The sequence below is a fragment of the Carassius auratus genome, chromosome 39 (assembly GCF_003368295.1).
Source record: "Carassius auratus strain Wakin chromosome 39, ASM336829v1, whole genome shotgun sequence".
Lineage (NCBI taxonomy): Eukaryota > Metazoa > Chordata > Actinopteri > Cypriniformes > Cyprinidae > Carassius > Carassius auratus.
The window spans coordinates 8,512,793-8,524,859 of NC_039281.1; the positions used below are offsets into that span (position 1 = coordinate 8,512,793).

Consider the following 12,067-nt stretch of genomic DNA (forward strand, 5'->3'; position numbering starts at 1 on the left):
TCATTTGAGAAGAAGAGAGAGTTAGCAGGCCTCTCTTACCTTTTACATTATGTATTGAGAAGAGCCGCCCTCAAAACTGTCGGAATCACTCTAGTATGACAATGCATGGCTTCAGGGATATGGCAAGCTTTCACAAGCCTTTGAACCTCACACTTGAAATGTTTATGTTATAAAAGAGCCCATTAGTGCCATTTAAATATCCTTTGCTGTAGGAGGAGGTTGCATCACTCCTGAATCTGGTTAGTTTTATCTGGAACAGGTGACAGCAAGTGATAGGTAATAGATGACACACTATTAAACTATGTTTACTTTGCTTCTCACCCTTGGAGCTGTTTGGACCCTCTCTGTGCTTCTCTCGTAAATGTGATGGTAAGATGGCGGCGGAGGATGAATTGTTGACTCAGAGCTATATTCAGGCTTAGCCGAATTTAGAGGATTTTCATACTCATTTTCTTGAGCTACCCTGCAAGTTTTTCTGGCTATTTCTAGCATAAACAAAGCTTCAGTAAGTGTTGGTTTTGAGACCGAAATATGTCCAGTCAGTACTGGGGGTTCTCCTCATTTCAAGCTGATTGTTATACCAAGCAAATGGCTATTTGCAGTTGCCTAGATGACCTTAATTCAGTCACAGACCATTCATAAAGTAAGCAGCTAGACGTCCTGTGTTAAAGTTTGGAGAAAAGTTTAAAAGCACCCCACATCATCTATCCCTCTCCTGATTAGGCAGATGGGCCTGTTTGCTTTCGCACTACCTGCTCGACCTCTGTAATTCTCAGTGAGATCATGTGTTACTGTGCTAGACAGATGGTAATTTTTCTGCCAGGCCTTTTGTTTGTTATCAGAGAGTAAGTCTCTCTCTCCCTGTGGTGGTCATGTTGTGTCTTTGCACAGCCTTATCTGATTGCTGTATGCATGCCTCATTAGGCAGAAAACTCCCCCATCAGGAGTGCCCACAGGGCAGCGCCCATGCCTAGACATCTGCTTCATCTGCCCCTGCCCAGACCTGCCGATCTGTGGTGGCTGTGCAATCACTTTCTGCCACTTTTAAGCCCCACTGGCAGCCATTATAACACATTAAGAGTTCTTGTGTAATGTTTGACTGTGTGCATAGACAAGGTCATTCAACATCAGGTGCCTCTCTGCATCGATACCATTGGAGTATCTCCGCCTGCTTTTATAGCACTTGACGAGTCCAATCTCTTTTTTACAATCTGATTGAATGGCTTATTACATTTCCGGCTCATATATTTCATGTGTTAATCATATGTGAGAGAACATCCAGCAGTGGTTGGGATTATAGACTCTATTTATCTCATTCACAGGAGATCAGAAACATCCACAATGAAGAGCTGATGGGTATTCGGAGGGAGGAGGAAATGGAGATGTCGGATGATGACATGGAGGACGCCCTGGAAAGCAAGGATTCGGATGATTCAGGTATCCACCATTCCAGATTGTCATTCTAAAAGATAGTAATTTTTCTTAAAGCAGCACAATCTGAATTCTCCATTGTCTTAAAGAGGCTTCGGTGCACCAACTGCATATAGATTGAATCCACTGGTGATTCATCAGTTTTATAAGGAACCTTTTCTCAGATCACACAGTGCTGATACATTTGCAGATAGAAGCAATAACCAGGCAATTTTCACAGTATAAATGAAGAGCGAAAAAAGAAATGAGCTTCATAGAAAGCTCCAACTGTTTAATGACCCTTGATATATATCTGGATTCAGACTGTGTAACTAGCACTTTTCTCCAACTTTTTCTAGTTTTTTTCAATAAACATGCCCTCAGGAACTAATGAAGCTCATATTATTTGCCTTTCCTGTGAGGCCTCAAAGTGGTTTTGAATCTTTTTGTATCAGAAAACAATTTTGACATAAATATCAATTACTAAATGTGGCTTTTTTCTCACAGCATAACCAGACCTGGAAATTCTTAAATCTTGAATTTAAAACTTATGTATGCAAATATATTTATTTATATGTGCACCACCCACATGAGCAATAGGCCACGGTTCCAACACCAGCATGTTATATTAGTGATTTTACTTTCTCATGTGAGCAGATTAAATCAAATATGTCTGTGGGCATCCAATTAAATCATGGAGGAACAGTGTAATTTTTGTATCACTATTCCCATAACCCCCTGTGGTTTCCTTAATGTGGTTCTGCCGAGCTGAGCAATAGTCTGCCAGCTGTTCTTCCAGTTCTTTTCTGGTTGCCTGTCACAAAAAAACTACTTTTAGAGAATTTTACTTTTTTTCGATTAATCTGGTTTTTTTTAATGACGCAGATTTGATATAAATTTTCAAAAGCTGTGAATCGATCTTTTCCAATATTTATTTCAGCAAACATTTCAAAGAAGATGTGAATCTTTTCATTAGTCTTCTCCACTAGATGTCTCCCTCTTATTTACCTTGCTCAATGTTACAACAGAAAGCTTGTCAATCATTCAGTGCTCATCATCTCGGAGATATTGTTGACAAGAACCAAGAACAAAGCGTGATTTGCAATGCTCAGGTAAAATTCTATTGTAATACTACAAATCTTTGGAAGAATTTGACATCACGCATAGGGCGCCATCATTTCTGCAATGAATGAATAAATGAAAAAATGGCGGATGGTGCAATGCTCAGTTTTGTTTACACAAGCGCGGACAATGCTTGCAGTGTTTTCAGCTTCTGTCTGTCATCTTACTATGATGATATGAATACACAAATTTCATTCCCAGCTGCTCTGAGAGTCACATTGTGAATTGAAATAGTCAAATCGAGAGCTTGTGAATCGAATTGAATCGGGGCATCCCATTCGATACCCAGTCCTACTGCTCAAGACAGAGAATCATGGGATAGCGTAAAATGAAAATCACTGTGGGACACCATTGTATTTTTTGTCATGTTGAGACCACTTAGCTCACACAGTCCCTCACACACCCTCTTTACAGACAATTTGAAGTGAGACCCTTTTTGGCTCCACATATGTGCCGCTTAACTCATGAAATTTGAATATAACTATTAGAGATTCTCCAGTGTAACAGAGAGTCCCTCATTAGTATGAAAATATATGCAAATGGAATTATACATTTTACCAGGTTTGATTCCTGCATCTTCTCAACTGCGACCTTAGTTATTAGAAAACAATGATAACAATCATTGTCAGTGGGTTGTCAGATATCTGAAAGGATGTCACAGGATAGAAAGGGCAGGAGATCCACACGGTTAATGAAGGAGGTAATTCAACACCCACCGCGTTCATGAAAACAAATATGCCATAGCTGCCAGTAAGATGAGCAACCGCTGTAAAGAAGGGGAGTGGCTCATTCTAATCTCAGTGTGAGTTTAAGCCATATTAACTTGAAGCAGATTCACCTCCATCTTCACTGCATCCCAACATGTTTGCTTTTATTTTACCCCAGAGTTAATCAATGATAACGGGCAAGTGTCCTCTGACAATAGCTGTAGTACAGTTTGCAAACGGGAGCATCTTTCTTTACTGCTAGCACCCCTGGGCAGCACAGGTCGATAGAGCCGTGTTGGGGAAGGTGAACTGGACGGTTATGAAGACAGCGGCTTGATGTGACCAATCAATAAAAACTGCTAGCTTTCCTCCCTTTCTGTCTGTGTCTCTGTATCTGTCTCACTCTTGTTCTCTGTCTCTCAATTTCTTTCCCTCACCAAACATGCTTCCAGACAAAACACAGAAACACGGCAGCTACCTTCATGAAGGATGTGTTGTTGCATCCTGTGTGAATTGCCATTCCATTGGGCTCGGTCTAGTGCAAGAGAATGGCCACTGTGAAAACTTCACGGATCTCTAGAGCCATTTCTCAAAGATAAACGAACTTTACCTGCAAATAGCATGGTAAAAATGTTGTACTTTTGCTGTAAGATATGTTTACATAGACAAGCGATTAAAAAATAAGTCAAAGTGATAGATTCAGATGCAACTCTGAATGTTGACTTCAACACTTGACTTAAGAGACTTGACTTAGTTGATTCCAATAAAGTCACATTCTGGTGGCAAAATTCTGGTGAAATTTTGCGGGGCAAAAAAAGTTAAAGTCTGTTGTTAATAGTGTAGCGATAAATGATCACACAGAAGTCACAACATCAACTTTCTTCTTACTCGTCTGATTTTTTTGTGTCGTACGCAGTGAAAAGAGGACACTGACAACATGGCAATGCCAACTTTTGATATGAAACAATGTCTCAGCTTTCAAATTTTGTAATTTTTTAAGAAATTCAAACAAATAATACCATTTTGTGACTCTTTAAGGTGTGGTAAGACAGATTTCTGTAGCGCCTCAGTTTCAGCAACACATTAACTGATCATCTCTTCCTCTTTACTAGTTATAGCAGGAAATAAACATGAAGGAACATCAGAAGATTTTTTTGTTTCATGGGCGGAAAGACGCAAATACACGCCTTTTTTTTTTTCTATCAAGTTAATCTACTCTCCTGTTTGTTTGTTGTTGTGGTTTTCTGACAAAATGGCAGATTTGGCATTATTATTGGTCAGATCACCTGTCAATCAAATGCCTAGAAAAGGGTGAATTCCCCTGCAAAAGCTTTCAGATTTTGCCACGCTAACAACATGATGCTCTAAGCATGAAAAAATACTAAGCTCATTCAGATGATCTGAAAGATATATATTATGAAACTATATTTATCAGTACTTCCAAGTATTCAATGAAATGCCAGTATCTTTACAGTCAATATTTCTCATCTCCTCCACCTTGGAACCAAATTCAGAGATTGTATTCTTCATGAGGGATGGATTCATTGTTCCCCTTTGAATCCGACTAAAACAGTTAACTTAAAATGCAGAATACCATTGCTGCCTACCTTTTGGGACATTTAAAATGCAGTCTGGGTAGGCAGCTCGCTCGGTTTTGGACCAGAGCTGAAACAGGTAATGATGTGTGTTCCCTGCAGACTTTCAGCAGAGTTCATAGCTCAACCTGGCTTTTCCTTATCTTTCACCCACGTCACTCAGTCACTCAACCTCTCCCTCTTCAGAGCCGCATAAGCAAAGATCCTTCATCAGCCTTGCCATCAGGCGCCCGGCTGTTCCCCCTCTCCCCTCCCAATCTGAGAGGCACGCGCCTCTCGGCATAATCCGGTTATCTCCTTCCTCTAGACGCGGAGCAGAGGTGGCGTCTCTGATCATCGGGTTGTTAAGAGACAGCTGAATGACGGAATGTCTCGGTGTGAAGAACCCTTTTGCGTCTGTTTTAATTACAGTCGTTTGATAACAATGCCCATGGTACATTAAGTCAAGCATTAAGTAATACACTTCCTCTCCATTTAATCCTCTCTAATTAGCCTCTGAAAGCAAAAGGAACGCAGCAGTGGTACTGAGGGTCCTTTCATCTCGGTCCATCAGCAGAATTCCCAAAGCAGCTTTTGAGGAACACTGTTTCCTTTATTTCATTTTACCCTTTCCAGACCTTCCCGTGACTTATTACTGTTCACACAACTCTTAATATGCACTTCTTCTATTTCTGTTCCATTATTGGTTTTCACCCCTGCGTCCTTCGCGCGTGTGTCTCTGTCTGCTTATTTCCCTTTACTGTCGCCAATGCAATTTTCATTTTTCATATTTCTCCTCCTCTCTCTCTCTCTCTTTGGCCTTTCAGGGCCGCTGGCTCAGGTGGAGGCTCTGAAAGAAGAGAACGACAGTCTGCGGTGTCAGCTGGACGCCTACAGGAATGAGGTGGAGCTTCTGAAACAGGAGCAGGGTAAAGCGCAGCCCCAACGCAGCGAGGAGGACACCACCCGCCAGCAGCAGCTCAGCTTCCTGCAGCAGGCTCTGCAGGGCATGCAGAAGGTACACACACACACAAAATCATTTGTGTTCAGTGTTTTTGTCTCCTTTCCAGTAAAATGGTCTAGAAATCCTTAAAATAAAGTCAATGAATTTGATATTATAAACAATGAATAAGATTCTTTCTTTCTTCTCTTAAAAAAAATAATTCACCTTTTAATTAAAATATAACTCGGACTTCTGGCTGGCTGGTGCAGTCTTACAGTCAATTGCATTTTTTTATTAAAATGCAATAATATCGTACCAACTATAAATTAATATTATAACTGTATTCTATTTAGAATATTTTTAAATTTAATTAGTCTTCAGTGTCACATGATCCTTCAGAAATCATTCTAATATGCTGATTTTGTTATTAATTACTTTAAGTTAATATGGGCGCTAAGTTATTAATAATGGGTCTTATTATTATCAATATCTTGATGCTTCATATTTTAGTGAAACTGTGATACATTTGTTTCAGGATTTTTTGATGAGTAGAAAGTTCAAAAGAGCTGTATTTATTTGATATATAAATCTTATGTAATATTGTAAATGTATTAGCTGACAATTTCGAATCCTTACTGAATATTAGTATTCATTTCTTTTTGCTTAAAAAAAAAATCTTACCCCAAACCTTTGAACAGTTGTGTGTCGTGGTTTCCACAAAATATTAACTGTTTTTAACTTTAATAATAATAATAAATATGCTGAAGCAAATCAGCATGTTAGAATAATTTTTAAAAGATCATGTTTAACCACAGTTATAATATATTATAGAAAGTATAATGCATTAAAATACATGACTAACAAATCTTCCAATATTATAATGAATTTTAACTTTGGATGCAATTATTTATGAATGCATTAGACATAAAGGCTTCAATAATGTGTTATCATGATATTATTATTATTTTAATTTTTTACCTCAATGAGACAGTTTTCCCCCTCTTTTAAGCCTAGTCTTAGGTTGTTTAGATACTTTCACTGAAGAAAAAAAACAGAAATATTTTTTGTGGTGTTGAGCTCCATGCTGAGATTCTGGAGGTTTTTGAAAAAGATCAGTGCCAGTAACCAAAAAGTTGTCGTATTAAAACCAGCATGGGGTGATCCATGAGCCGTCACTCATCTGTGTGTTTACAGTCTCACACACCTACTGTTTCCTCACTTTGGGTGAAAACTGTGTTGTTATGTGTGAACAGTTTAACCGCAGGGGGGTCCTGAGCCGAAACACCAAATTTTTCTACAGATCATCCAGGTCATCAGTCACACACACACACACACACACACACACACAATAATAAACACGAGATGCTGAAAATGGAAATTTCGTCTGCCCACATGGGCACAAACAGTAGACGTCTCCCACCCATAAAGCACTTTCATCTCTTTTATCAAACGTTATTTTATCTTCTCTTGAGGACTGGCGCTATTTTTAGAACAGTCTTCCGCTATCGTCCTCCATTGTTCTTCACCGCTCAGAGTGACCTAGAGATCTGAGGGGGATTTTCAGCTAGATTTGTTTTCCCAAATGGTGCATTCACACAATCCAAACTCACATGGGCTGGGTCACATCTGTCCCATGTTCTGTCTATATTTGGATCTGTCTTTACTGTATCTATCAATAGAATACAGAGGATCCTGGTCAGCCTTGTTTTCGTCCTGTAAGCACAGCACATGCAGATGTTCCACACGACTTTGTCCTTGCCATGTGAGCGTCATTAGGCCATAAAGGAGACCCGTTCTGAGAGAGGCGTTTGTCTCACTTTGAAGGTGCGCACCTGCCGCTAATGAGCCATGATGGGATTCTGCGTATTGAACTTTGCTGTGGCGTGAGATGAGCTTACTGAACGGGTCACATCTGAGGCATACTCTGAGCGATTTGTTCGAGTTAGAAACAGGAGTGTTCTCTGATCTCTGGCGAGCGCCTGAAGAAGGCATATTATTCTGTCACATGAAGTGTACAGCGCAGGCCATTTCTCCAAGTTGAATCACTCTCAAATGGCATGCGAGGCTGCGGAGACGTTCTCGCTCCTGCACTCAGAGCGTGTTAAACTCACCCTCGTCTGATTTATTCATGAGGAACAGGCCATGAAGGCAAACAAAAAGGTTACATCACCACAGTTTATGTAGCTCAGATCGCTCCTGGCTTCTGAATGCTGAGCAGGATCAGTAATGAGAAATCGGAGCAGTCTTCAGCACCTCGTGGCTTCTGATTTATTAGGTTTGTCAACAAATTAGCATGCTTGGAAACAGAGTTTGGGGAAACGAGGAATGAGAAAAGTTGTTACATAACGTGCTACCTGAGTAAATCATGTTCTGTTTAGTTATTTATTTATTTATTTTCCTGAAAATGAAAATTTCTCTCATTTAAAAAAAAAAAAAACAAGAAAGAAATCATTACACTCAATTACTTTTTGTTACATTAACTGCTGTTCAAAGGACGTCTGATCTGCCCACCAGAGCTATATTTATTTGCTGCTTAAACACATTTCTTATCATCAGTGTTGAAAAAATTTGTATTTAATATTACAGTAATTACTTTAGTATTAGTGTAGAAAGTTCAAAAGAACAGCATTTATTTTAAATAGAACTTTACCATCTCTCTTTGATCAATTCAGTAAGTAAAAAAATCTTACAGACCCCAATATTTTGAATGGTAGTGTATTATTTTACTGTTTTTTATTTTGTCCATCTACCAGGCAAAAAGTAATTTGCCATCTGTATTCCCATCTGCAGCACATTGTTATTATATTACATTAGATTAGATTAGATTCGATTTGATTAAACTTTATTGTCATTATGCAGTACAAGTACAGAGCTAATGAAATGCAGTAAGCATCTAACCAGAAGTGCAAGAATATAGTGTTTTATGTACATAAAAGTGAAGAGTAAGTGAAGCTATGATATACAGAATGTACAGTGGAGTTGCAATATACAGTATTGAGTAGAGTATATACAGAATATAAATAGGAATCATATGTATATTATGAACAGAGCAATTTAGGATTATATATACATTATGAACAGCAGTAACGTAAAAACAGTGATAATAAATACAGTTGGGTGAGTGTTCAAAAGTATTGTTAATGTATTCTATGCAAAATAACTGTAGTGCAATGATATTTTTATATAAATAGTATACTGTGGTTTGTACAGTAACAACTGTAGACAGTTTACAGTGTAATAGCTTGAACAATGTGCAGTCTGTGCATACGGAGAAGTTGCTGTACCATACTGAGATGCAGTTTGTGAGTATGCTCTCAATGGAGAATACAGCGGTAGAATTCCACAAGGATCCTGGAACTCAGGTGAACTTTATTAAGGCTCCGTAAGAAGTAAAGGCGCTGCTGTGACTTTTTGACAAGGGTGGAGGTGTTAACGGACCAGGTGAGGTCATCAGAGATGTGGATGCCAAAGAACTTGAAACTGCACACACACTCCACTACAGCTCTGTTGATGTAGATGGGTGTGTGTGCATGTCTTCAAGTCCGCCTGAAGTCCACAGTGATCTCCTTAGTATTCTGGGTGTTTAGTTCCATATTTTAGGTGGCACACGACACAGCCAGGTGCTGCACCTCATCCCTATAGGCAGACTCATCATAATCTTTGATCAAACCTACCACCGTAGTGTCTTCTGCAAATCTGATTATGGTGTTGGAGCCATAAACAGGAATGCAGTCATTGGTGAATAGGGAGTACAAGAGAGGGCTCAGTACAGAGCCCTGTGGCACGCCGGTGTTCAGGGTGATGGAGGATGAGAGGTTGTCTAACTTAACAGACTGAGGTCTGTTAGTCAGAAAATCTAGAATCCAGTTGCAGATGGGAGTGCTGATTCCAAGCTGGCTGAGCTTGGAGGGGATTACTGTATTAAATGCAGACCTGTAATCAATGAACAGCATTCTCACATGTATCATAGGCACTTCAAAATTCTGTGAATAATAATTTATTATTCTGATTTTTAGAATGCCTTTTAAGAATACTTTTCCCATCGTCTGGTTAAAATGCACAACAGTGCTGTTTTGCTGTGTCGAATAGGCACGCACACACTGATGTTAACAAGCACATTCACTCTCTGACAGCAGATGGCGCTGAAGGAACAGCAAAAGTAAAGCCACTGGAAGGCAAGCCTGCTACCTTTCAAGCAGGGATAGCTGCAGGCGGGAGCAGTGGCGAAAGATAGTGCTGTGGATAAAGGTCTTTCTAATTAGTTAGGGTTAGGGGTTAGTTTCTGTTGTAGCATTCACCTTTTGTCATGCCACCTCTTGCTACACCCATTACTCCGACCTGCAGCTACCCGTCTCCAACCTTTGCATTAACTAACATTTACTAATTAGACCTTTTTGACAGAGACATGGATATAAATATATCAATTTACATAGATTCAGTGGGCACACACTACTCTGTTGCTGAGGCTGGTTGTGTGTGTGTGTGTGTGTGTGTGTGTGTGTGTGTGTGTGTGTGTGTGTGTGTGTGTGTGTGTGTGTGTGTGTGTGTGTGTGTGTGTGTGTGTGTGTGTGTGTGCGCATGTGTGTGTGTGTGTGTGTGTGTGTGTGTGTGTGTGTGTGTGTGTGTGTGTGTGTGCGCGTGTGTGTGTGTGTGTGTGTGTGTGTGTGTGTGTGTGCGCGTGTGTGTGTGTGTGTGTGTGTGTGTGTGTGTGTGTGTGTCCAGCTTTAGATTTAATCAGTTCCTCATCTGGGCCGCTACAGTCATCCTCAAGGCACAACATCTATTTACTTTTCTCTAACTGAAATGCACACTTTCCAAATATTTTCCCTCCTGTTTCTGAATGTCACTTTGCAAATCACCTCCAGAGGTCAGGGAACATCTGTCATATCAGGTGCATACTGGTGAAATTTCTTTATGAGCTAGAAGTAATCAAATGAAGTCATATTCAACAAAGACATGACAAATCAACAGTGATTGATAGCAAGACGTCTCAAACCCTGGTGAGCAGTCCAAAGACAGCATATTTGGGTATCGAAGGCTTGTCTAGGTCAAGGATGTCTACATAATACATCTCAATAGCAGTTATTCAGTTGGCACAGGATGTATTTGCAGTCACATTAGTCAAACTTCAAAAGGTTTTATTTATAACTGCAAAAAAATTTTTTTACTCTGTATATGATGTACATGAGCCAATAAAATTGCATCTTTTTTTTTGTTATTTCAATATCCCATGTCTCTCACAATCAACAGTAATCACCCTATCATTCAATTAAAATGGCAGTTCCACATGAATGCACTAGCCAACTGGCAAGTAACTCTGTTTTATTTACCCACCAAAGCCCATGTTAAATCTTATTTGGCACTTAGTGAGTGTTCATTTTGGATCCAGCACCTAGCTGTGATATCAAAGGCAGCAGACCTTGAAAATGCATTTCATGCTTTTAAGAGCCCTCTAAAAAATAAAAAAATAAATTATAATTAAAAATATATATACATTGGGCACTGCTTGCATACAGTATGCCATCAATGCCTTTTGGGTTTAGAATTAGATAGTTACTACATCAGCTAGCAGCAGCTAACTAGTCCATTCTAACCAGCCATATCTTGACCTATTGGAACAGGTAGACATCTCACTAAGTTTTGAGCAAAAGCCATTGATGTTCACACATCCTAACACTCAGTTTAATGAAGCAGCCCAGACTGGCATCAAAGAGATGATGCACAGCGTGTTCACTTTAAAAACGGATGAACTGAACTGCACGGAGCGTCAGGCCTTTTGAGCTTCTTATAAAGCGTGTCTCTTTTTATGTGTTTTTAATGTCGTCGATTTTCTTTTGTGCCGTTTCTCTAGCAACTGCTCAAACTTCGCGAGGATCTGAAACAGAGAGAGACGGAGCTGGAGAAGAACTCGGAGGAAAAACAACAGCTGGAAAGCCAGATCCAGAGTCTGAAAGACCGGATTCAAGCTTTGCCCACATCACACGCTCTGCCCGTGAGTTACAGACGGACGTCCCGTCTGTGCTTGTGTTGTGTCTTTGTTCTTTTAACTTAGTCTGGATTTGCTGTGTTTTGTCTGATGAGGAGGACGAGGTGAGACGGCTGTCAGTGTGAGGACGGCGTGTATTAATGAGTCTGTCCTACTGAACGCTCTCCAGGGATTCAGATCAGAACGGGAATATTTCTGATTCCCTGCGCTCTAATTAAAATAACATGAGCTCAGGATGAGTCTCGATGTTTGAAACAGAGAAAAACAGTGTGAAATTCTTGCATTAGACTCCCCCGTTTACAAGCACGCAGACATTTGAATGCTT

At 39.8% G+C, this 12,067-nt stretch overlaps 1 protein-coding gene across 4 annotated transcripts in view; it reads left to right on the plus strand.

Annotated features, from left to right (window-relative positions):
• Nucleotides 1-12,067, plus strand: part of LOC113057865 (ecto-NOX disulfide-thiol exchanger 2-like) — a 194,728-nt gene that overhangs the window by 169,886 nt on the left and 12,775 nt on the right. For all 4 annotated transcript variants that reach the window (XM_026225420.1, XM_026225417.1, XM_026225418.1 and 1 more), the window contains 3 exons: nucleotides 1,323-1,437; nucleotides 5,641-5,831; nucleotides 11,608-11,748. In XM_026225420.1, coding sequence (XP_026081205.1) covers nucleotides 1,323-1,437; nucleotides 5,641-5,831; nucleotides 11,608-11,748 — 447 coding nt within the window. The remainder of the gene's footprint in view (nucleotides 1-1,322; nucleotides 1,438-5,640; nucleotides 5,832-11,607; nucleotides 11,749-12,067) is intronic.